At 34.2% G+C, this 27,740-nt stretch overlaps 1 protein-coding gene across 2 annotated transcripts; it reads right to left on the minus strand.

Annotated features, from left to right (window-relative positions):
• On the minus strand, positions 1–27,740 carry CCDC122 (coiled-coil domain containing 122). Of its 2 annotated transcripts, XM_012473566.3 has the most exons (5): positions 26,876–27,740; positions 26,237–26,352; positions 20,624–21,022; positions 19,732–19,848; positions 1–753 (listed from the first exon to the last, which is right to left on the minus strand). In XM_012473566.3, the coding sequence occupies exons 1-5, from the start codon at positions 26,919–26,921 to the stop codon at positions 541–543; spliced, it is 891 nt and encodes a 296-aa protein (XP_012328989.2). In that variant the 5' UTR covers positions 26,922–27,740; the 3' UTR covers positions 1–540. The 2 variants fall into 2 exon arrangements, with proteins under 2 accessions (XP_012328989.2, XP_021524982.1); XM_021669307.2 differs by lacking the exon at positions 26,237–26,352 and having other exon boundaries at positions 26,876–26,955.

The following is a 27,740-nucleotide window of genomic DNA, read 5'->3' on the forward strand; positions in this document are numbered from 1 at the left end:
ATTTTATTCATTGTATCACTCTAAAATATGTTATTTAATAACAAAGAAAAATGATCGTTACCTTCTAGATAAAAGAGAAAATGGAGAAAATATTTGAAGCATTGAAGATACAAAAACATTATTATAAATATCAATATTTATGGGCTACTGTAAAGGCAGTTGTAAAAAAACAAGTCACAATAAAAAGCTCGAAACAGACAAACATTTTCAAATATCTTAACAATATAAATCATTGAAAAAATCAAATGTTTTTTCCCTTCTAAATTTTTACTTCATAGGGTAGTGAATGCAACATAGTTATAAACAGATATACTTGAGTATAATACATTTTACACACTCAAAATAGTCATAAAGACTCTTACACTATTCTCCTGTAGGCATTCCTATTGTCTGTCAACTGCTATCAAGTGTAGGGTTAGAAGGCATTTTAACAAATGGATGACTGATTTAAAAAACAACAACAACAACGACCAAAGACATCTGTCATTAAGACAGGCCACTGATGGTGGATGCTTGTTATTAGGAATCCAAAAGATTTTCTCAATGTTCTGTCCCATAATTTTTGTTGTCATCGTCTGTGTTCCACATTGCCCTATGGCAATGTTGTTCTTGTGTTCCAATGCATTTTCTTAATTCGGCTGCAGTTTTTTCCAGTTGTTGAATGTTCCTTTGCCACTGTCGTCTATTTGACTGAAGTTTATTCACCTGACAATGCAAACGCTTAAGAATTGCATCATATCTCTTATGTTGTACCTATTAAAAGAACAGCACACATCAACAGGGCTTGTGTAGTATAAATAGTAAACAGCCATAAAGAATATTTTGACTCCTCTAAAGAGGAAAGCACTTAATTAGAAACTATACACTATAAATAATCATGATAAAAATAAACAGTAATTGTGTAACTATTTATTCAACACATTACATGTTAGATACTGTGCTGAGAGCTTTCTACATATAATTAAATTCTTATAACACCTTATGATATGGGTATTATTATCCTTATTTTTGTGTGAAGAAACCAAAAATAAAAAGAGTTTAAGTAATTTGGCTAAAGTTTCATAGCTAGCAAGTGATGGGAGTTGAACCAAAGTGAATTATCCATAATGGAACACCATCTTGTTAAGAGAGTTATTATTTTTTAAACTAAATTTGCACTGGGGTCTCTACTTTGAGTCCCTACGTAAGGAACTACAACCTAACAGTATTTAAACTAACTGAAAGCCTAATTACAAGTATATTTTTGTAACAATAGCTGAGACTCAGTCGACCATAACAGCCAGCTTCAGTCAATCACAGGTGATCCACTAATCACACCATATTCAAATAAAACAAACATTGAGCTGTAACCAATCAAAGTGCTTTCTGTACTTCATTTCCTTTTCTGTCCATAAAAGTTCCCTGCCCACATTGTGAAGTAGAGCTCTCTGAACCTCTGCTGGCTCCGAGGGCTACTGATTCTCTAATCATTCTTCTGTTAAGTTCTGTTAAATTTAATTTTATTAAACTTAAATTTGTCTGAAGTTTTAAATTTATCAAATTTAATTTGTGTAAAGTTTTTCTTTTAACATAAGTTAAGAGAAATGGTTTCATTTCCCATTTCCTGTATCCAGTGATTCACTGAAACACAGACCATTCAGTCTAAAGGATCCAGATCATGTAGTCCATTTCCCTGCTATTAAATAAACCATCATTTACGCTGAGCCAGACAAGGATACACTGGAAGGTAATGAAGCACAGTGGAAAGTGCAAGGGTGTCACACCACAAGAGCACCCAATCTTTTTTAAAAACAGCTTTATAGAAATATAATTCACATACCATATAATCCATCCTTGAAAGTGTACAACTCAATGGTTTTTAGTATTCACAGAGTTGTACAACTATTACCAACCACAGGTTCTTAGGCTCTCATGTAACAGAAATTGACACGAGGCTGAGCAAGTTTCCCAAACAAGGCTTTTTATTGGGACTTACGTTTGAACACAATGGAGACAGTGCAGGAGCAAGAGTTATCTGGCTGGCTTTCCGAGGGCAGGTCTTTGTGGTGTTTTTAGGAAAGGTGACAGGAATGTGCATGAGGTATGGGAGTGTCATTACATGTACAGGGTGGAGCACAGGGTGTGCAGGCACAATGAGAAATCATGCTAGTGCATACAGTGCATGATCAAAATATGATGGATAAGCTCTTCCCTGGGTGAGGATTTTAGTATTACAATGAGGCATGGGGTAAAGATCAGCCATTCTTCTGGTCTTGTGCACATGCCTGTGATAGGGTTAACTCCCTTGAGTAAGATTTACAGTGGGATGCTGCCTATCTTCATTTCAAGAGATATCTTGTGTCATCAGGGATGACCCCAATGGAGGGGGTGGTGCGAGGTCTGATAGGTAATGGCGAGTATGGAAAAAAAAGTATTAGTGGGGGTGGGGGCCAAATCATGGTGAGGGCTAAATTTCATCCCTATTCTATCTCGCAAATATCACCATAATCAATTTTAAAACATTTTCATCACCTAGTACCCATTAGCAGTCATTCCCCATTCTCCTTCCCTCACTCTTAACCCTGGGCAACCATAAATCTACCTTCTCTTTATACACATTTGCCTATTCTGGATATTTTATATAAATGGAATTGTACAGTAGGTGGTCTTTTGTGACTGGCTTCTCTCACTTAGCATAATGTTTTTAAAGGGTCATCTATGGCATAGCATGAAACAGAACTTAATTACTTTGTATTGCCAAATAATAGTACATTGTATGATATACCACATTTTATTTATCCAGTTCATGATTTGATGAACATTTGAGTTGGTTCCACTTTCCAGCCATTGTAAATAATACTGCTATGAACATTTGTGTGCAAGACTTTTTGTGAATGTATGTTTTCACTTCTCTTGGGTATATAGTGAGGAGTAGAATTACTGGGTCATTTGGTAACTCCATGTTTAACAATTTCAGGAACTGCCAGGCTGTTTTTCAAAGCAACTGTATAATTTTACATTCCCACCAGTAATGTATAGGGTTCCAATTTCTTCACATCCTTGAAAATACTTATTATCTATGTTTTTGGTCATGGCCATTGTTGAAAAACTTCAGCCAAATCAAATTTAAAGAGTTTAATCGAGCAATGAAAGATTTGCAAATTGGGCAACCTCCAGAATCACAGCAGATTCAAAGACTCCAGGGGTGCCATGGGGTCAGAACAAATTTATAGACAAAAAAAGTAAAGTGACATACAGGAATTGGAAGTGAGGTACAGAAACAGTAGGATTGGTTACAGCTCTGTGTTTGCCTTATTTGAACACAGTTTGAACACTCAGCAGTCTATGAGTGGTTGAAGTATGGCTGCTGGGATTGTCCAACACTCAGCTATTGGTACAGACACATACTCCTAAGTTAGGTTTTCAGTCTTGTCTACCTATTAAGTTAGGTTGCAATTTATCCACACGGACTCAAATATAGAAGTATGAAGTTCTTCTCAGGCCATATTTAGTTTGCTTTAACACCATGCTCATGGATGTGAAGTGGTATCTCATTATTGTAAAACACCTACTTTTAAATGGACTGATAAAATGATAGAATAATAGGGCTGGACAGGTTATTTATTCATAGGTAGTATGTGTAGTATTCCATTATATAAATACAGCACAATTTATTTTTCCATTCTCCTTTCTAGGTATATTTGTGATGTTTCTATTTAGGAGCTTTTATCAATAAAGGTGCTGTAAGAATTCATATACACGTTTTACAAGTTTTTTAAGGCATATGTTTTCATTTTTCTTGAGTAGACATCTAGGTGGGGAAGTGTTTGGACATACAGTAAGTGTATACTAAATTTTTAAGAAACTCTTAAATTGTATCTCCAAAGCAGTTGCACTATTTAATAATCTTCTCAGCAGTGCATGATCTTGCCAGGTGTTTCATACCCTTGGCAAAATTTGGTATTAATATTCATTGAAACTTTAATCATTTTAGGGGGTAAAAGGTGTGAATAGTATCTCATTGTGGTTTTGATTTCCATTTCCTTGGTGTTAAGCATCTTTTCTGTGTTTATTGGTCATACTATGTCTTCTTTTGTTAAGTTTCTGTTCAAATCTTTAGCCCATTTTTAAAAAATGGCTGTATGACTTATTATTGGCTGTCAGGTTTCTTTCACTATTACCCAGGCTGGTCTTCAACTTCTGAGCTCAAGACATCCTCCCACTTTGGCCTCCCAAAGTGCTGGGATTACAGGCATGAGCCACCATGTCTAGCCCTTTTCATTTTCTTAATGGTGTCTTTCTAAGAGTAGAAGCTTCAAAGTTTGAAGTCTAATATATCAATGTTTTTCACTTATGGTTAGTAAAGTCTGTGTACCAAGAAATTTTTGCTAACCCAACATAATGAAGGTATCCTCCTATAGTTTCTTCTGGAAGCTTTACGGTTTTAACTTTTGCATTTAGATCTATGATCCATTTCAGATGAATTTTTGTGTTTGTTGCGAGGTGGAGACACAGTTCATTGTTTTCTCATAGATATCCAGTTGTTTGAGCACCATTTGTTGATAAGACTTTCCTTTCTTCATTGAATTGCCTTGACAACTTTGTCAAATTGACAAAATATGAATAATTTCCGAATCCTATTCTGTTCCATTGGTCTATTTATTATTTTACCAGTACTACAGTTTCTTGATAAGAATAGCTTTATCATAAATCTTAATATCAGGTAGGTTAGGTCCTACAAATTTATTATTATTCTATATTTATTCTTCTTCTATAAGATTGTTTTGGCTACTAGATCCTTTGCACTTTCACATAAATTTTAGAACTATCTTGTCAATTACTGGAAACAAATACTCAGTGAAATTTTTAAAGAACAAGATTGAATCTATACATCATTTGAGGGTAAGTTGATACAATAATATTGTGTTTTCTAAACCATAAACAGGATATCATTCCATTTATTATTATTTTCTCAGCCATTTTTATTGTAGTTTTGCACACTTTTTCATAAAATTAATTAGCAAGTATTTTATGTCATTTAGTGTTAATGAATAAAGTTTTTTTAATACATTTTACTTCCCAGTTGTTTATTGCTACTAGATAGAAACTAAATAACATGTAACTGATTTTTGTATTTTGACCTTTTATCCTATGAGCCTACTAAATTCACTTACTGGTTCTATTAGTCTTTTCATATTCCTTAAGATTTTCTACATAAACAATTATGTTATCTGTGAATAATGACAGTTTTTTTTTCTTTACAATCTTTATGCCTCATATATATATTTTCCCATCTTATAACATTGATTAGGACCTCCAAAATAATGATGCATAGAGAGGGTGATATCAGACATCTTTGCCTTGTTCCCAATCTTAGGGGAGAAAGCGTTCAACATTTCATCAGTAAGTATAATATGTTGTTAGCTATAAGGTTGATTTTGTTGTTGTTGTTTGTTTTTTTATAGATGCCCTTTATCAAGTTGAGGAAGTTTTCTTCTATTCTCTCTTTTTTCTTTCTTTCTTTTCTTTTTCTTTTTTTTTTTTTTTTGAGACAGAGTCTGGCCGTGTCATGAGGCTGGAGGGCAGTGATGTGATTTTGGCTCACTGCAACCTCCATCTCCCTGGTTCAAGCAATTCTCCTGCCTCAGTCTCCTGAGTAGCTGGGACTACAGGCATGCGCCACCACACCCAGCTAATTTTTGTTTTTAGGAGAGATGATGGGTTTCACCATGTTGGCCAGGATAGTCTCAAACTCCTGACCTCAAGTGATCCACCTGCCTTGGCCTCTCAAAGTGCTGGGATTATAGGCACGAGCCACTGCACCTGGCCCCTCCTATTCTTAACTTGCTGAGAGATGTTACTGTCAGAAAATTTGTTACTCTCAGCAAATTTGTTGAGAGTGTTGAATTTTGTTTTGTCTACTACTATTTCTGAAACTATTAAGTTGGTTATATCTTTTTTTACTTCTGTCATTTTGTCACTATAGTAAATTATGCCATTTGATTTTTGAAAGTGGAACCAGCCTTACATCCCTAGGATAATCCCTGGTAGGTTGTAATGTATTAGACTTTTTGTATATTGCTAAATTTAATTTGCAAGTATTTTGTTAGAGACTTACATCTATGCTCATGAGGGACATTGGTCTGTAATTTCTTTTCTGATAGGATTCCTGTCAATTTTTGTTTCTTCTTGTATCAGGGTTATGTTCACCTCCTAAAATGAGTTGGGAGGAATTTTCTCTTCTATTTTCTGAAAGAGTTTGTTTAGATTGGGCATTTTTTCTTCCTTAAATATATGATTAGAATTCACTAATGAAGATGTGTCAGTTGGAACTTTATTTAGGGAAGAGTTTTTAATTATAAATTCAATTTCATTGATTACTACCTCATACCATTCATAAAGCTTAATTTGAAATGGATAATAGGGCTAAACGTGAATGCAATTTCTTGTGTTACAGTATGTTTTTTTCCAAGAAATATGTCTCATTGTCAAATTGTCATAAAGCTGTTCATAATAGGCCTCATCAGTCTTTTAAATCTATAGAACCTGGAGTAATGTCCCTACTAATCTTTCTTTTCTTGATTAGTATTGCTATGAGTTTCTCAATTTTATTACTCTTTTCAACTTTTGACTTCGTTGATTTTTTCTCATTTTTCTACTTTCTATGATTTCTGTTATTTATCATTTAATTCCTTCTATTTACTTTTTGCTGAATTTATTTTTCTAGACTGTGATGGTGGAAGCTTAGATAGTTGATTTCAAATCTTTTTCTCTTTTCTAGTACAGGCATTAAAAACTTAGTTTTATTGTAAACACTGCTTTAGCTACATCTCACAATTTTCCATATGTTGTGTTTTCATTATTCTTCAATTTCAAATATATTCTAATTTTTCTTGTGATTTCTTCTTTGACTCATGGGTTACTTAGAATGCTCAATTTCCAAAAAGCTCAATTTCCAAAAGCTTATATATGTCCTAGCTTTCTCATTGTTATTGATTTCTAATGGAATTCTGCTGTGATAATAGAATTTCAACTTTAAAATATGTAATCTAGTATATTGTCTGTCTTGGTGAATGTTTCATGTACACTTAAAGTGCATCGGTAGTTGTTATGTGGAGTGTTTTTATTATTATTATACTTTAAGTTTTGGGATACATGTGCAGAACGTGTAGGTTTGTTACATAGGAATACATGTGCTATGGTGGTTTGCTGCACCCATCAACCCATCATCTACATTAGGTATCTCTCCTAATGCTATCCCTCCCCTAGCCTCCTACCTCCAGACAGGCCCCAGTGTGTGATGTTCCCCTCCCTGTGCCCATGTGTTCTCATTGTTCAACTCCCATTTATGAGTAAAAACATGCAGTATTTGGTTTTCTGTTCCTGTGTTAGTTTGCTGAGAATGATGGTTTCCAGCTTCATCCATCTCCCTGCAAAGGACGTGAACTCATTCCTTTTTATCGCTGAATAGTATTCCATGGTGTATATGTGCTACATTTTCTTTATCCAGTCTAAGATTGATGGGCATTTGGGTTGTCTTTGCTATCGTGAATAATGCTGTAAAAAACATATCCGTGCATATGTCTTTATAGTAGAATGATTTATAATCTTTTGGATATATACTCAATAATGGGATTCCTAGGTCAAATGGTAGTTCTGGTTCTAGATCCTTGAGGAATCACCACACTGTCTTCCACAATGATTGAACTAATTTACTCTCCCACCAACAGTGTAAAAGCATTCCTATTTCTCCATATCATCTCCAGATCTGTGGTTTCCTGACTTTTTAATGATCACCTTTCTAACCAGCATGAGATGGTATCTCATTGTGGTTTTGATTTGCATTTCTATAATGACCAGTGATAATGAACTTTTTTTCATGTTTGTTGGCTGCATAAATGTCTTCTTTTGAAAAGTGTCTGTTCATGTCCTTTGCCCACTTTCTGATGGGGTTTTTCTTGTAAATTTGTTTAAGTTCCTTTGTCAGATGGATAGATTGCAAAAATTTTCTCCCATTCTGTAGGTTGCCTGTTCACTCTGATAATAGTTTATTTTGCTTTTTTTTTTTTTTTTTTTTTGCTGTGCAGAAGAAGATCTTTGGTTTAATTAGAAACCACTTATTAATTTTGGCTTTTGTTGCTATTGCTTTCGGTGTTTTAGTCATGAAGTCTTTGCCCATGCCTATGTCCTAAATGGTATTGCCTAGCTTTTCTTCTAGGGTTTTTATGGTTTTAAGTCAAGTTATTTAAATTTTCTAAAATTCTGTAAGACATATTATTATGGGAATTTAAATAGGATAGCCTATATAAAGTGCTTCAAAAATACTAGGCATTTAATAAATAATAATAGATTTAATAACATTGGACATTTCTTCTAATACTCTCTACAAAAGAGAATAATTAGTTACTATATTATCATTGTGTCTACCTGAATAATTTTTACTTTGCCTTCAGGTCAGCATTTTTCCCTTTGCTTCTCTGGGGCTTTTTTTTCTTTGTTGAGATAGAGTTTTGCTCTGTTGCCTAGGCTGGAGTGTAGTGGCACGATCTTGGCTCACTGCAACCTCTGCCTCCCAGGCTCGAGCAATCCTCCCACCTCAGCCTCCTGAGTAGCTAGGAATACAGGCACACACCACCATGCCCAACTAATTTTTGTATTTTTAGTAGAGACAGTGTTTTACCATGTTGCCCAGGCTGACCTCAAACTCTTGGGCTCAAGTGATCCATCCACCTTGGCCTCCCAAAGTGCTGAGATAACAGGTATGAGCCACTATGCCCAGCCTCTGGGTTTTTCTCATAGGACTGGCTTTCTATTTGTGTAATCATTTCTGTTGCTGACCTCAATAAGTGAATGCATTTGTTAATTATATAGCTGTGTATTATATCATACTGAATTAAACATGCTTTGTTCATCACCCTTAGCAGCTCTGAAAGTATACACAATTTTCCCTTATTCTTTTAAATAATTTTAAAATCATGCTATACAAAATTTAGACAAGATTAAGCCATCAATGCTTTACACAATGTCTGTTATCACAAAGCATTATTTGCAGCATTCATCATTTGCTAAAACCCTTTTCAACTGTTCCAGTATCCTTTGCTTGAAAACTCCTGGATTTGTAAATAACACTTTTTTTCTTACCTTTGACTAGAAACCACTGACTGTTGCTTAATGTGTTATATTTAAAGCTTTGTGTTTACATGCCTTGTACTTTGCTTCCCCAATGTTTTTTTCAATGACTCATAGCTTATCTTTTGTTTCCACTCTATGTTTGTTCCTTTCTTCCAAAATATATGGAGACAGACAATAGATATGGCGGGGGGAAGGACATTTTGGGAATAAATAGTTGAAAAGGCTTTTTTTTCATTCAGATATGGCAGATTTACTTTTCTTGTCAAATAAACACTGACAGCATTTATTTGACAAGAAAACATTGCTATTCAAACACCATTTTTTATTTTTATGAACCAAAAAATGTAAAAGCAGTATTAATATAAAAACTAAAATATGTAAAGCACAATATTTGAAAGCATTAGAAAAAAAGAATGCCGTAGTCCAGGCAAAAGATGATTCTTGAACTCTACCAAGGCCATGGCTAAAGATATTCAGAAGGGATAGAAAAAAGACTAAAAAAAAGATAATAAAAATCTTTTGGTATTTGAATTTACCTTCTTTAAAAACTGGCTGTTTTGAGAAGAAGGTTACTCATATTAATGATCAATTCTCATCATGGAATAAGTAAAATTATTGACAAAAATGCAACATTTTTAAGACAATGGTCTGACCATATTGGTCCTTCAGCTGCATAATTTGTCATGGAGAAGCTTTAAGTTCTTAAATTTTCATTTTTTTCAACTGTAATATTGTGATGGAATTGAGGACAACTTTTAAATGAATTAGAAGTAATAGAATTAAAATGAAAAAGTTCAAAAGAATCTTAACAGAGGTGTTCCTATTATGAAAACTTTAAAAGCTTGTTAAATTTCATGACAAAAAGTTTTATGATGGAAACATTAAAAAACAGAAGTTTTAACCTCAGTAACATTTCCTCTAAATCTAACATTAGTGACCACTTACATCATCCTTTACCAATTTATACTATTGCTGGCAAGATGAAGTAGATATACTTCAGTTACCTATTCTTCCTGGTAAGTAGAACTAAAATCCCTGGACATTGGATATAAAACAAGTATCAGAAGCTCCTGAAAGTTGGAGAGAAGAAGGCAAATTGTCTAGGGAACCTCAAGACCCAAGGAATGTCATGGGTTTTCCTGTTTTCCTCATATACCCCAGAGAGGATTCTGGAGAAGATAGCAATCTGGAAATGTCAAGAAGTGCAAACAGGAAGTCCTAAGAAAAATTTGTTCTATCTCCCAAAAGATAAGGAAAATAACAGCCTAGTGAGACAGAAAACTTGTACGCAGTAACTGTTTTACTAAAGTCAAACACCACAGAATAAACTATGTCCCTTCTAACACTCATGTCAGCAAGTGCTGGCTAGAAAGCCTAAACGTCTAATGTTGCAAGCATATAATGAAGTACCTAATCCCTCTGCTGGTGCACTGTCAGGGAAAGCTAACTAAGGAGCCAGTAGTTTTAACTGTGGAACCAGGAGTTTTAATCCTTTCTAAGCAGCAAGAGACCATACACTGTGGTGTTGCTGGAGCCCATTTGAGGATTCTGGACTTCTATGGCCATCAAAGTGTAATAATCCTCTCCTTGCTGATGTAATATCAAAGGAGGTCTGGTAGAGAGTCAGCACTTTCACCAGTACTCAGTAGTAACCAGGCCAAGTCCTTGCAGTGTCACTGGAGGCCATGTTAGGAGTAGTAGCAAGTATTCCATTTCCCTCCAAGCCAGAATGATATCAGCAGAGGCCTACAGACTAACCTTTCCCTCTCCCGTGGGAAACACTGGAGGCAATGGAGACTAGTAGGAGAATCTAGACCTCAACTGTCACCTAGAAATAGTGAAGATCCAGAATCTTAAAACATAATATCCAACATGTCCACATTTCAATTAAAAAATGACTCATAACACCAAAAAATAAGACATCAAACAGTAAGAAATCACAATCAACGTGTACCACATCAACATAACACAGAAGTTAAAATTATCTGACAAACATTTTAAAGCCTCTGTCATAAAATTGCTTCAATAAACAATTACAAACATGCCTGGAAAAAAACGTATAAAATAGAAAGTCTAAGCAAAGGAATATAAGATATAAAAAAGATCTAAATGGAAATTTCAGGACTAAAAGGTACAGTAACCAAAACGAAAAGTTACTCGATTTGAACAAAAGAGAGAAAACAGATTGAAAACAGAAATAAATAGAACCTCAGGGGCTTATGGGACTATAACAAAAGATGTCATATCTTTTGTTATGGGAGAAGAGGAGAAAGAAGGCACAGATTAATGAAAAAAAGTATTCAAGTAACTGATGGCTGAAAAATCCTAAATTTGGCAAAAGATATAAAACTACAGAATTGAGAAGCTAAGAGAACTCCAAAAAGGATAAATGCAAAGAAATCCATGCAAAAGCATGTCATGGTAAAACTTCTGAAAACAGAAAAATGTGTTTTCCCCAAACCTGCTCATTCTGTAGACAGAAAATCTTGAAGACAGCAAGAAAGGAATACCTAACATATATAGGAAAACCAATTTGAATTACAGCAGATTTCTCCCAATTTGAATTACAGCAGATTTCTCACCAGAAATCACAAAGGCCAGAAGGACGTAGTACAACATTTTTCAACTGTGGGAAGACCTGTCAACCCAGAATTCTATATCCAGTAAAAATAGCCTTTAGGAATGAAGGAGAAATCAAGACATTTTTACATGAAAAAAATAAAAGAATGTGTTACCAGCAGACCTCCCCTAAAAGAGTGATTTTAGAAGTTTTAAATAAAAAAGGAAATGATATAAGAATAAATCTTAGAATATCCAGAAGAAAGAACATAATAAAGCAAAAATATGGATAATTACAATAGACAGATAAAAAGGTCATAATTAAAAAGTACAAGATTCTTTGTGAGGTGATGAAAATTTCCAAATTTAACTTTGTTGAAGGTTGCATATATCTGACTATGGAAAGCCTCTGATTTATATGATTTAAGTGGTAAATTGGACACAGACCTGTGCCTGGCAGCACCCTGTTCCTGAGCCAACACCACAATCAGTAAGACCAAACAAACAGCTGCCAGCACGGTCCTCCTCTCTCCCCGCAGCTACACTGCCTCTGCTACTGTGGTGAATGCCCACAGGGAGGCAAGCACCCCAGAACTCATAAGCACTCTGCTGCAGCTGATGAGTGTGTACCCCACTGTGCTGCTGCTGCTACTGCTGCTGCTGGCATGCACAAATGAGAACAGATCTTGCTGTCACCCCACTATGGAATACTTTGGCTGACAAAACCCCTCCAAGTATAGTGACCAGCAGTCTGGGAACACCTCAGCCCCCTCCCCAGCACAATGGATTCCTAGCCTCGAGGAGCCAGAGAACAAAATTGCAGCCTGATACAAGTCCCCCAGAGTTAGAGCACATAGTCCAGGAGTTGGGAGCAGACCGTTGGCCCCTAAAATCTTCCAGAAATGAAGCTAGTCAGCTGAATCCACCTTATATCACAATCAAACCCTCAAGGTCATCAAATAGGATAAAAGAAAAAAAAAAACCCAACCAAAGGTCAGCAGCTGAAAGATTGAAGGAGCACAAGTCCCTAAGGATGAAGAAGAACCAGCAAAAAAACCCTGATAACCCCAAAGGCCAAAGTGCCTTCTTTCTTTAAAATGACAACATCACCTTTCCAGTAATGGTTTAGAATTGGGCTGAAATGGTTTAAATCATAGAAATAGAATTCAGAGTATGAGTATGAACTAAAGTCATTAAGCTACAGGAGTATGTTAAAACCCAGTCTAAGGAAACCAAAAATCATAAAAAAACAATGCAGGAGCTGACAGACAAAATAGCCAGCATAGAAAAGAACCTAAGTGACCTAATCGAGCTGAAAAACACACTACAAGAATTTCATAGTGCTATCACAAATATTAATAGCAGAATAGACTTAGTAGAGGAAAGAATCTCAGAGATTGAAGACTGGCTTTCTGAAATAAGACAGTCAGACAAGAATAAAGAAAAAAGAATAAAAAGGAAAGAGCAAAACCTCTGAGAAACACTGGATTATGTAAAGAGACCAAGTCTATGACTCTTTGGTGTCCCTGAAAGAGATGAGGAGAATGGAACCAACTTGGAAAACATATTTCAGGATATCATCTATGAGAACTTCCCCAACCTAGCTAGAGAGGCCAACATTCAACTTCAGGAAGTGCAGAGAACCCCAGTAAGATGCTTCACAAGAAGATCATCCCTAAGATGCATAATTTTCACATTCTCAAGGTTGAAATGAAAGAAAAAAATGTTAAAGGCAGCTAGAGAAAAAGGTCAGATCACCTCCAAAGGGATGCCCATCAGACTAACAACGGACCTCTCAGCAGAAACTCTACAAGCAGAAGAGATTGGGGACTAATATTCAAAATTCTTACAGAAAAGAAATTCTAACCCAGAATTTCATATTCAGCCAAACTAAGCCTTATAAGTGAAGGAGAAATAAGATCCTTTTCAGATAAGCAAATGCTGATGGAATTTGTTACCAAAAGACCTGCCTTACAAGAGCTCCTAAAGAAAGCACTAAATATGGAAAGGAAACACCAGTGTCAGCCACTAGAAAAACACACTGAATTACACAGACTAGTGACACTACAAGGAAACCACATAAACAAGTCCGCATGATAACCAGTTAGCATCATGATGTCAGGATCAAGTGTACACATATCAAGTAACCCTGAATGTAAATGGGCTAAATGCCCCAGTTAAAAGGCACAGAGTGGCAAGCTGGATAAAGAACCAAGACCCATTGGTATACTGTCTTCAAGAGACCCATCTCACATGCAATGACACACATAGGCTCAAAATAAAGGGATAGAGGAAAATCCACCAAGCAGATAGAAAACAGAAAAAATCAAGAGTTGCAATCTTAATTTCACACAAAACAGACTTTAAATCAGCAAAGATTTAAAAAGACAAAGAAGGGCATTATATAATGATAAAGTTCAATTCAACAATAAGACCTAACTATCCTAAATATATATGTACCCAACACAAGAGCACCCAGATTCATAAAGCAAGTTCTTAGAGACCTTCAAAGAGACTTAGACTCCCACACAATAATAATGGGAGATTCTAACACCCACTGGCAATATTAGACAGATCATCAAGATAGAAAATTAACAAAGATATTCAGCACCTGAACTCAACACTGGATCAAAAGAACCTGACAGACATCTACAGAACTCTCCATCCAAAAACAACAGAATATACATTATTCTCATCACCACATGGCACATATTCTAAAGTCAATCACATAATCTGAAATAAAACACTCTTCAGCAAATGTGAAAGAACTGAACTCATAACAATCTCTTGGACCACAGCACAATCAAATTAGAAATCAAGACTAAGAAATTCACTCAAAACCATAAAATTATGTGGAAATTGAATAACCTGCTCCTGAATGATTTTTCAGTAAATATTAAAATTAAGGCAGAAATTCAAGAAGTTATTTGAAACTAATGAGAACAAAGATACCAGAATCTGTGGGACATAGCCAAGGGCAGTGTTAAGGGAAAAATTTATAGCACTAAATGCCCAAATCAAAAAGTTAGAAAGATCTCAATTTAACAACATGACATCATGACTAAAAGAAGTAGAGAACCAAAAGTAAACCAAGCCCAAAGTTAGCAGAAGACAATAACCAAAATCAGAGCTGCACTGAAGGAGTCTGAGACACAAGAAAACCTTCAAAAAGATCAGTAAATCTAGGAGCTGGTGTTTTGAAAAAATTAATAAAACAGAAAAACTGCTAGCTAGACTAATAAAGAAGAAAATTGAGAAGATCAAAATAAACTTAATCAGAAATGAGAAGGGGGATATTACTACTGACCTCACAGAAATACAAATAACCATCAGAGAATATTATAAACACCCCTATACACATAAACTAGGAAATCTAGAAGAAATGGATAAATTCCTGGACATATATACCCTCCCAAAACTGAACCAGGAAGAAATTGAATCCCTGAACAGACCAACAACAAGCTCTGAAACTGATTCAGTAATAAATAGTTGAAATTTATTACTGAATTTATCATCCTGATACCAAAACCTGGAAGAGACATAACAAAATGAAACTTCAAGCTGATATCCTTGATGAACATTGATGCGAAAATCCTCAACAAAATACTATCAAACTGAATCCAGCAGCACATCAAAAAGCTTACCCATCACCATCAGGTAGGCTTTATACCTGGGATGCAAGTTTGGTTCAACATATGCAAATCAATAAATATGATTCATCATATAAACAGAACTGAAGACAAACACAACATGATTATCTCAATAGATGCAGAAAAGACTTTCAATACAATTCCCCTCCCTTAATATGTTAAAAATTCTCAATAAACTAAGTATTGAAGGAAAATACCTGAAAATAAGAGCCATCTATAACAAACCACAGCCAAAATCATACTCAGTGGGCAAAAGCCAGAGGCATTCTCCTTGAAAACCAGCACAAGACAAGGATCCCCTCTCACTACTGTTATTTGGCATAGTATTGGAAGTCCTGGTCAGAGCAATCAGGCAAGAGAAAGAAATAAAACATATATAAATAAGAAGAGAGGAAGTCAAACTAACCCTGTTTGCAGATAATATGATGCTATATCTAGAAAACCCCAAAGTCCTGGCCCAAAAGTTTCCTAAGCTGATAAACAACCTCAGCAAAGTCTCAGGATATAAAATCACTATGCAAAAATCACTAGCACTCCTATATAACACCAATCAAGCTGAGAGCCAAATCCCATTCACAGTTGACACACACACACACACACACACACACACACACACACACACACACCTAGGAATACAGCTAACCAGGGAGGTGAAAGATCTCTACAAGGAGAACTATAAAATACTCCTCAAAGAAATCAGAGATGACATAAACAAATGGAAAAACATTCCATGCTCATGGATAGGAAGAATATTATTAAAATGGCCATACTACCCAAAGCAATTTATAGACTTGATGCTATTCCTATTAAACTACCAATGACATTCTTCACATAGCTAGAAAAAACTATTTTAAAATCCCTACGGAACCAAAAAGGAGTCCAAATAGCCAAGGCAATTCTAAACCAAAAGAACAAAGCTGGGGGCAGCATGCTACCTGACATCAAACTATAATACAGGGCTACAGTAACCAAAACAGGATGGTACTGGTACAAAAACAGACACATAGACCAATGAAACAGAATAGATAACCCAGAAATAAGGCCATGCATCTACAATTATCTGATCTTTGACAAAGTTGACAAAAACAAGCAATGGGGAAGACTCTCTATTCAATAAATGGTGCTGGGATAACTGGCTAGCCATGTGCAGAAGACTGAAACTGTACCCCTTCCTTATACCATATACAAAAATTGACTTAAGATGGATTAAAAACTTAAATATGAAACCCAAAACTATAAAAGTCCTGGAAAACAACCTAGGCAATACCATTCTGGACATAGGAATGGGCAAATATTTCATGAGAAGATGCCAAAAGCAATTGCAACAAAAGCAAAAGCTGACAATTGGGATCTAATTAAAGAGCCTCTGTATAGCGAGATAAACTATCAACAGAGTAAACAGAAAACCTACACAATGAGAGAAAATTTTTGCAAACTATATATCTCACAAAGGTCTAATATTCAGCATTTATAAGAAGCTTAAACAAATTTACAAGAAAAAAACTAACAACCCCATTTAAAAGTGGGGAAAGGATACAAACAGACACTTCTCAAAAGAAGACATACATGTGGCCAACAGTCATATAAAAAAAGTTCAGCATCATGAATCATTAGGGAAATGCAAATCAAAACCACAATGAGATACTATCATCATTATTATCAAAAAGTAAAAAAATAACACATGCTGACAAGGTTGCAGAGAAAAAGAACACTTATACACTGTTGGGGGGAGTGTAAATTAGTTTGACTACTGTGGAAGGCAGTGTGGCAATTCCTCAAAGACTTAAAAACAGAAATACCACTCAACCCAGCAATCCCATTACTGAGTATATACCCAAAAGAATATAAATCATTCTATCATAAAGACACACACACATGTACGTGCATTGCAGCAATATTCACAATAGTAAAGACATAGAATCAACCTAAATGCCTATCAATGGTAGTCTGGGTAAAGAAAATGTGGTACATATACACCATGGAATATATGCAGCCATAAAAAGGAATGAGATTATGTCCTTTGCATGAACATGAATGGAGCTGGAGACCATTATCCTAAGTGAATTAATGCAGGAACAGAAAACCAAATACTGCATGTTCTCACTTATAAGTGGAATCTAAATGATGAGAACACATGAACACATAGAGGGAAACAGCACACATTGGGGTATATCAGAAACAACACACACTGGGGGGTGAGAGGAGAGAAAGGATCAGGAAAAATAATTAACGAGAATTGGGATTAATACCTGGGCATTTAAATAATCTGTACAACAAACTATGACAGAAATTTACCTATATAACAAAGCTGCACATGTACCTCTGAACTTAAAAGTTAAATAAAAAGAAAAAAATCTCTGGATAATTTATTTTCATTTTTAAAACTTTGTTGCAGAATATCTGACCAAAAAAAAATGGTGAACTGTATGGCATGTGAATTTTATCTTAGTAAAGCTGTTTATAAAAATCAGAATAGTGGCTATTTGATAAAAGGGGTAGAGGAGAACCTTCTGGACATGCTGGGAAAGTTCTATATCTTGATCTAGGTAATAGTAACATAAATAAATGTACATATTAGTCTAAATAAATCAAGCTATCCATTTTAATTTGTGTACTTACTCTTATGACAATTATACCTCAATAAAATATGTCATTGTAAAAATATTACAAGGTAATTTCAAATTTCTTTCCAAAATGCTTTTAGCAATTTATACTCACAACAATAGTCTATTAAAATTCCCATGCTTAACATCTTACCAACTGTAATACTGATAATCTGATGGGCTAAACGTGGAATTTTGCTGTGGTTTTAATTATCAGTCTCTTATTGTTAATAAGGATGGTCATATTTTTCTTTATTTCTGATATTCATGTTTCAGAAAAATGGTCTTTTTATACCATTTGACCAGTGTTTCACTGATTTGACATTTTCTTATCTCATATCACATACATGTATTATAATAATCTAGAGTCTTGTTCTTTTTCTTGTTATGGTGTATTCCCATAATCTAGAAATTTACAGCATAGTCGAAATTAAAAATATTTAACCATAGAATTTATGGAGTGTTTTTCTCTTTTAAAATAAATGCTTTTCTGACACTAATTGTTAAGTTTTTCTCCTACGTTGTACTCAATACTCAGAACTGTGTGTATGCGTATGTGTGTGTGTGTACATGTGCACCTGTGTGTATTATGAGGTAGATATCCAGTTTTATTTCAGCATTTTTCCTTATTTTTCCATAAAGGTAATCTATTTTGTTTTTACCATTCATGCATGCATAATTTCTGGATTCTTTTTCTCATTAACAATTTTTTTCTGGCAGGGCATGGTTGCTCATGCCTTTACCTAGCACTTTGGGAGGCCAAGGCAGGTGGATCACTTGAGATCAGGAGTTTGAGACTGGCCTCACCAACATGGTGAAACCCTGTCTCTACTAAAAATACAAAAATTAACTGGATGTAGTGGTATGTGCATGTAATCCCAGCCACCTGGGAGGCTGAGGCAGGAGAATTGCTGGAACCCAGGAGGAGCCGGGGCAACACAGCAAGACTCCATCTCAAAAATAATAATATTTTTTTTCTACTTTTATACCACTAATACACTGTCTTACTATTTATTGTTTTATAATGAACCTTAACATCTACAGGGCAGAGAAATCCTTATTTATTTAGATTGTAATAGACTATAAGGTAAAATCATGATATTTTTAATAGCGAATATGTAAAGATGAGGATTTTTATCTTCAGTTTCTTCAGATGCTTTGTATTGTGTCAAATTAGTCAAAAACAAATTGAAACATGCATATTTTTATTTTCCAAATTAATGTATTCAGGTGAAAATTATTTGGCCTTAATAGCGTATTATTTTACATTTTTGTTCACTATTCATCTAAGCAATAATGACTATAGAAGTCTACAGATGGCACAACAACACATTAAGAATTTACTCTCATTTTCAGTTTTGCATATTTGCAGTTGTTTTTTAACTTGACTCTTGATAACTGCAAATATGAAGTCAGAGGGGTTTGGAAAAACAATGCTTACCATTGTGTTATTATTCTATTTTGAGAAGTCTTTGATGTCTAAGAATGGGCATCCTCTTTGACTACATAGCTGCTTTCTAGCCATTAATTGGGTATCATATTCTTAGTGGAATGACAAGAACCCGAAAGAACCCTCACCCAGATTTAAACAGGAGCGAATGCTTGCACTGTTTGAAGACATTCACATATGTGAACATCTTTGAATGAAGGAGTTATCTCTAGTTATCTATTAAGGATTTGTATTTACTAAATTTTATAGTTCTTGTTCTTCAGCTCTTTTGAGTATTGAGAGTAAACTATGGAAATAAGAATACAGTATAAGTTTAAAAAATGGTCCCACAAAACATTGAAATCTAGATAAGACTTACCTCTATTTCTTTTCTTAATTTTTCATGTGTCTTTTTTTCTTCCTCAAGAAAACAAGTTTTTTCAATGATAGATTCTTTTACAGTTATAATTTTATCCTTTAACTTTGTAATGTCTTCCTGTATGTTTATAACGTTTGAAATACAGAAGTCAAAAAAGGATAGTCAATATAAATCCAATATTTTCAGTTTCTATAATTTAACAAAACTAGCCAAATCAAAATTTAGTTTTGATAAATAGCATTAGAATACTACTTCTATAGGTGTACAAAATAAAGAACTGTTACTAAAACAAAGAAACCTTACATTTGAAACAACTAAAAATCAAACAAAAATAAGATAAGAATGAAAGTAGTAGTTATGGTGGCAACTACCCAACAACAGTGTAAAACATAATTTTTAATTTTCTAGCAAGATATGATCAATATTTTAAGTTTGTGTCTTCTATCGTCTTCAAAGAACAGTAAGAGAAATAGTAAGATGCTTAAGGTGCAATTGTTAATTTATATTGCTTGTGTAACAGCATTTAAGTGTACTAAATTGATTTGAATTGGTCTGTATCCATTGGCATGGAAGCTAAGGCTTCAACATTTTTGTGAATTATACTTTCTGCAACAAATGGATTACTTGTTGACTGTGATTTTCTTTGACCATATATTTTTATAAATCCACAGGGGATTTGTGGATGTTTCCTTTACACATTTGAGGATCTAGAATAGTTGTTATATAACACATGTAATTATCCACGTTTTTTTTTAATTGTGAAAATAGTTTCTGAATGTAATAGAACAGCTATGGGCATTTTATTAACTTCACAATAAATTTATCATTTAATGTATGTACTTACAAAAAAGGAGTAATAGAAAAAATAATTTTGCTAAGTAACTTTTCAAACCTGTACTTGCGTTATTCGGTTCCCTCCTGGATTTTGAAGATCTTGCATAAGTTCTTCTTTCATTGTCTTTAATTTTTTAACAAAATTTCGTTTTTCATAGAGTTCAGTCATAAATGACCATTTGCTTTCTACCTCTCCCAAACTATTTTTATGTGTTTTTATTTTTGCATAATATGCATTATATTTTATCATGTGTTCCTCAAAATCTTCTTGGGCTGTTTCTATGTCAAATTTAAGCTTTACATTTTCTGAATGTAAGGATTTGATCTGAGTCTCCAGGCTATCACAATGAAGTTTGGTATTCTCTATGGCAGCATCTTGTTGATAAATTTGTCTTTCTGTTTCTTTAGTTTCTGCAGTGATAGTTGCTATTTGTTTTTCAAGCTCATGAAGTTCATTCTGTAATATAGTTTAACATTGTCATTATTAATTCAAAATATTAAACTTAAGAGGAAAATCAATATTTCAATCCATAATGAATATAGAAAAAATCACTTAGAAAAATATATTTATCAGATATTAAAAAATTGATGAATAAAAGGAAACATGCAATAAAGTAACACAATTATTTTATAATTTCAGCAGGGTCTGAGTTGTATATTTTTTAATGTTCATCTAATTCTAAATATTAAAATCTCATTGTTTTATCTTGACATTTTATACATGTAAGATTCTTTATAATAATTTTACTAATCTATTTATAGGCATCAGAAGTATACACTCAGGAAAGACAATATGATAAAGAAATGATAAAGTCCTGAGTTAAGAATCAAAAGATCTAGGTTCCAGCACCCTTATTGCTATTTACTAGTTTGTATGATAATGCATAACAAACTTAATTACCCAATTCAAACTACACTTTCTCCATTTGTAAAATGAGTATAAAGATATTTACTTTGCCTCCCTGGAGCATTTGAAAGAACTCATTTATTAAATGAGTGAATGACTGATGCACAAACAATGGTCAGGTCAGGAAAGGGATACGTGCCCTGCTGGTTACATCAGGCTATCTATTAACTCTCTTGGTTACTATAGGGACTATATTGACCAATATAATTTAGTCATCTCTTCTCTTTCTTAGACTAATGTAATTGACTGTTAATTTTTCTTATTGGCTTTAGTTTCTTTTGCCTTTAATCCATTTCTTCCCTTACATGAGAATTATGTTATTTTTTTCTCTTCCCCTTCTTCCTTTATCTCCTCTGCCTCTTTTCTCCCTCTTCTTCTTCACCCTTTTCCCCTTCTTCAATCTCTCCTTTTTAAACTCTTAACTTTATTGAAGTAAAATTAATATAAATAATACATATTCAAACTTTACAATTTGATGAATTTTGACCTTCTTGTGCTCATGAGACCATCGCCACAACTAAGATAATAAACATAGCCATTACCCAAAAACGTTTTCTCCTGATACTCTGCAATTCACTCCTCCCTTTCCACTTCTCCATTCCTAGGCAACCACTGATCTGCCTTCCTTCATTAAAGATTAGTTTTGTTTTCAATAATTTTATATAAATAGAATCATTTAATGTAAAATTTTAAGTCTTCTTTCAGTAAGCATAATTATTTCGATTTATTCATGTTGTTATATATATATCAATAATCTTCATTTTTATTGCTAAGTAGAATTCCATTGCATGAATATTCCATATTAGTCTATTAGTTCATCTAACTGATGGGCATTTGGGTTATTTCCAGTTTTCCGGTGGGCATACTCATTTATTTCTCTTGGGTAAATACCCAGAAGTTAAATGGCTAGAGTATATGGTAGGGATAGGTTTAACTTTTCAAGAAAGTATAAACTGTCTTCCTAAGTGGTTGTGTCATTTTACAGCCCATCTAACAGGTCTGAGAGCTCCAGGCCTTCCATATCTGCATCAACAATTGTTATGGTCAGTCTTTTTAAACTTAGACATTCTAGTGGGTTGTATATGTGTGTGTGTTCCTGTGTGTATGCATAGAGTGGAAATTTAAGTATACTGTTAGATGTGTTTTCAAGTATTTTCTTCTAGTCTGTGACAACCCAAAGGCTAAAGGGCCCCAGCAAGAATATCTTATTTTGTTTTCATAATAGTGTATATTGAAGAGTAAGTTAAAAAAATTTTTTTGGATGAAATTCATCAAAATTTGTATCTCATATTAAAGAAATCATTGCCAAGCCCAGCATCACTAAGCTTTTCTATGTTTTCTTCTAGACATTTTGTAGTTTTAACTGTTAGCAACTTCAGTGTATGATTTTTTCTTTCCTTTAATTTGAGAACTTTCACCTTCTCACTTAAAAGTAAGTACTTTACAGCTTCTCTTTGGCATATCTGAATTGCCAGCATCACTACTCTGGTACTTTGGGGCCATTAAGTAAAATAAGGATTAGTTGAACATAAGCACTGCAATACTGCCACAATCAATCTGATAACTGAGATGACTACTAAGTGATAAAGAATGGGTAGCTCATATGGTATGGATGTACTGGACAAAAGGACGACTCACGTCCCAGGCAGGATGGAGCAGGACAGTGCAAGATTTCATCATGCTACACAGAATGGCTTGCAATATTAAATTTACAAATTGTTTATTTCTGGAATCTTTCATTTAATACTTTCAGAATGAAGTTGGCTATGGGTAACTGAAACTGCAGAAAGCAAAACTGCAAATAAGGAAAAACTACTGTAGCGTCAGAACTGAATCAAATCACTGGACAACCAGTTAGCATCCAGAGAATCAGAAAATTGGTTGTTAGTGTTAGAAAATGTCCCAGGTAGTATAAGATTTCCAACACTTCTTCTTCAAAATTATTTTGGCTATTCTAGGTCCTTTGCATTTCCATATGACTTTTAGAATTAGCTTATATATTTCTCCCCAAAAGCCTGCTGAAATTTTGACTGGGACTACTTTTCACGTGTAAATAAAATTGAGAGAACTGACATATTAACAATATTAAGTCTTCTGGTTCATAAAAATGACATAACTCTATACTCAGGTCTTCTTTAATTTTTCTCACCAATGTTTTACAGTGTTCAGCATACTGGTCTTGTAAACCTTTTGTCAAATTTACCCCTGAGTATTGAATAGTTTTGATGGCATTGTAAGTGGTATTGCTTTTGAAGTTTTAATTTATAATTTTCTCTTGTCAATATGTAAAAATACAATAAATTTTTGTATATTAATCTTGTGTCCTGCAATCTTTTTAAACTCACTTATCAGTTTTAATAGTTTTTTTTTATAGATTCCTTGAGATTTTCTTTAAAAAAAAAAAAAAAACACGCCATCTGTGAATAAAAACAGATTTACTTCTTACTTTCTCATATGGATGAGTTTTATTTCTTTTCCTCACATAGCTGTACTGGTTTGAACTACCAGCATCATCTTGAATGGAAGTAAGGGCAGACATCTTTGTGTTATTCCTGATCTTAGAAGAAAAACATTCATTATTTCACCACTAAGTATGTGGTTGGTTGTAGAATTTATGTAGATGTTCTTCCTTAGATTAAGGAAGTTCCCTTTTATTTCCAATTAGATGAGAGTTTTTTTTTAATCATGAATGGATATTGGATTATAATAAGTGCTTTTTATGTATCTAGAATTCTTTCTAAAATATATATTTAATTATTCGCTTCTTGCTTACAATCTGTCAAATGCTTCTCATCGAGTTTAGAATAAAGTTGGATTTTCTTATTGTGGTATATATCTTCCATGATTTTTTCAAAACACACTGTAATTTACATTGCCATCAAACTATTTACGGTTCTGAGGGAATGTGTTCTCTTTCCGGGTACATGATGGGGCGTAGCTTTAAAGGCAAGAATTTCCCAGCGCCATGCCCCGCTCCCATCTCTCTCCATCCGGGAGATTCAACTGTTTATGTTTGAATTTCTTGGGCACGGGAAGAAACTAAAAGTCAATAACTCCAGAGTAAGTTCTAAGGAACTCCTTTCATTGGCCCAGGGTCTCGGAGAAGGTAGGAGTTTCTTCCAGGATAAAAATCCATGCTCCCTCACCTGCGCCGGATTTCCTGCTCTCTGGAATCCCCTCCCACACAGTGGGAGCTCCCTCTGGGATTTCCCCTCTGGAATCCCCTTCCACAGTCTTCGTGGAAGCCTTTCTCTTCTTCTCTTTTCCTTCTCTTTTCTCTACCTAAATGAAATCACCTTTCTGCAACACTTTTTGGGTCCAATATATGCTTTACAGCATACGGTCCACCTGCAGTGGCCCCACCGCTTATTCTTTAAGAGGTTGGAGGCCAAAAACCCACAACAATCACTGGCATCCAAGAAAAAACCCGGTTACAGTTCTAGGAGTCTACCAATGCTATTTCAGGCCTCTGCAAATATCCTCAGGTTCTTTTTATTTTGAATAATATCTTCCTTACTCCCTAACTCTTAAAGCTGTACTAGACACCTAATCATTCAGATGAACTCCAGCTGCCATTAAAAACCTCAACTGAAACATCATTTCATTTGTGATCGCTCCTTCCCTAGTGTTAAATCTGTGTTGTGTTCATGCCTCTATTGTTGTACTACTACTCTGCATGTAATTATTTGTTTACGTCTTTCTCTCCCCAGTAGATGGTAAGTAACATAAGAGTGAGGACAATGTTCAGCAAAATGCTTAACACAAAGTAGGCTCTCAATATAAGTGAAATAAAGTCTATGAAACTCTTTGAAGACTGAAAAGTTTTACAAAAAAATTATTTACAAAAATATAAGACAATGTTTTTGAATTTTATTCTATTGAATAGATGTATTCTTTTCTAGAAGTGACTAATACAAATATTTATAAGAAATCCATATTAGCATGATGATATAATTATTGTCATCATATATCTACTGATGCATTTAAAGCCAATGTCAAAATCAGGCCCTATACTGTCCACCTGGTCCCCACCAAACACATTAACTCATTTAATCCTCGTGAAAATTTTATGGGCATATCCTATTGTTATCTCTATTTTACAACTAAGAAAACAGGAGCACAACAAATTCAATCATGGAACAAGTAGCAAATCTGGCCTTTTGAACTAGGCAGTTCATCTCCTGAGCCTATTTTTCTCGTTTCTATGATATGTTTAATAATAATCTTAACAGAGTACAAAATGCTGTTTTCATTTTCATTTCTTTAGTCATATTCACATAGTATAGTTATATCTAATTATGTTGCATGCAAAGACCAAGTATGGCTCCCATATTCCCTGTAGTAGGATTATGAATATAGTTAAAAAGGAAAGGAACATAAAGGGAGGCTACTTGAAATGTTCACTGACAACCGATAACTCACAAGCCATAGCTTTACAAACACTGGCTTAAAACTTAACTTTTCTTCAATTCAGCACTTTAGGAAAAACTATCAAATAAGGGAATGTAAAATAATTCTATCTAACATGTTAGGTTTTATATGCTTATCCTACAGTTGCAATGACATTGTTGAATCTTTGTATGTTGGGAGTGTAAAATTTTCCATAAAACTGGAATACTCGTAAACTTTACTTAAGGAGAACAGAATAATTGACAGAGAATAACTTTAAAACTAAGTCCCAATATTAAGTATTCTTAATAGCCTCCTGGTCATTTACTTTTGAAGAAAGTAAAGACATTTAAAAGACTATATAAAAGAAATTACCTGCAAACTGAACAGAACTTTTTTATTTTTTTCTATCTCTGATGCCTGTGATTGTTGTTGCTTTGCAACTTGCTCTACAGCATCAGCGAATGAATATGTGTCTTGGTTATCTACAACTAGACAAAAGAATAAAGTATATAATAAAAATTAAAATATAGACATTTTAAGAAAGTTATGATTCTTTACTCATAATCATGAAATAGTTGTTGCTTTTTCCTCCTAAACTAAATTTAGATTTAGTAATTTTCCCTTGCTGATATAGACAAAACCAAAATTAAAGGCAACAGTAATAGGCAATTCAAAGTTGCGTACTGCAATGTTATACCTATTCCTTTATGGAACAGTATAAATATTTTGATTGTCCTAATTTTTTTATCCAGGCCACTTGCACATATACTATAATTATAGTGCTAGTATAACAACTCTATAGCAATTAGAGTTAATGCATTTTCATTGCAGGCTTGTATTTTCAGGTTGGCATGCCTTTTCTAAAAACTGCGTATGCTTTTCCTGGCTAAATGTAACTGCTTCCCTCTATTCTAATTTGCTATCAATTTTAACACAATTATCCTGCCAGACTACTTTTTTGTTGTTGTTGCTGATCTTTAAATTATTTATTTCTTAAGATTGTTTCATTACCTTCTTTAGGAACTCCTTGACTCTTTCTTTCTTTGTTGTCTGACATTCTCTGTGTCTATAATCTCTTCTTTTCCTCTTTTTGGTTTACTCCTACTCAATAATCTATATTGATAACCTTTCACTTCTGTTTTTTCTTGTTGTATATTGGTGATTCTGAAAGGCAAATTAATTTTCAAACATGTCACAGGGATGTCAATGACATTTCATCATTAGTGCCAAGACTTAAAATACAATGGTTAAGTGACAGATTTTGGAATAAAAGTAGAACTATATTTGATTTTTGCTTCTCCTGCTTTTCTGTTGTTATGACCTTGAGTAAGTTTCTTAACTTCTTCGATCCTCAGTGCCTCATCTTTAAAACTTCATAGGGCTATTCTAATAATCAAAGTAATATAGGTAGCATGCTTAGATCAGTATCTGACATATACTGCATAATTATTTTGGGTTAGTATTAATAATATGTAACACTAGTACTATGATGAAGTGGATTCTGAAACTATAACCAGAATCTGTGAGAAACAATATTAATATTAGTTAGCAATTTCTGTTATAGGTATGGAGTCCAGAGGATATAGCATGCCTGTCCAGTGCTATTCTGGAGAGGGTAAGCCCTAAGCAATTTTCGGAGTTCAAGGTGGGCAGATCGTGAGGTCAGGAGATTGAGATCATTCTGGCTAACATGGTGAAAACCCATCTCTACTAAAAATAACAAAAATTAGCCAGGCATGGTGACATGCGCCTGTAGTCCCAGCTACTCAGAAGGCTGAGGCAGGAGAATCGCTTGAACCCAGTAGGCAGAGGTTGCAGTGAGCCGAGATCGTGTCACTGCACTTCAGCCTGGGCAACAGAGCGAGACTTTGCTTAA

The sequence above is a fragment of the Aotus nancymaae genome, unplaced genomic scaffold (genome assembly GCF_030222135.1).
Source record: "Aotus nancymaae isolate 86718 unplaced genomic scaffold, 86718_ANA_hifiasm-v0.15.2.pri h1tg000043l, whole genome shotgun sequence".
Taxonomy (NCBI): Eukaryota; Metazoa; Chordata; class Mammalia; order Primates; family Aotidae; genus Aotus; species Aotus nancymaae.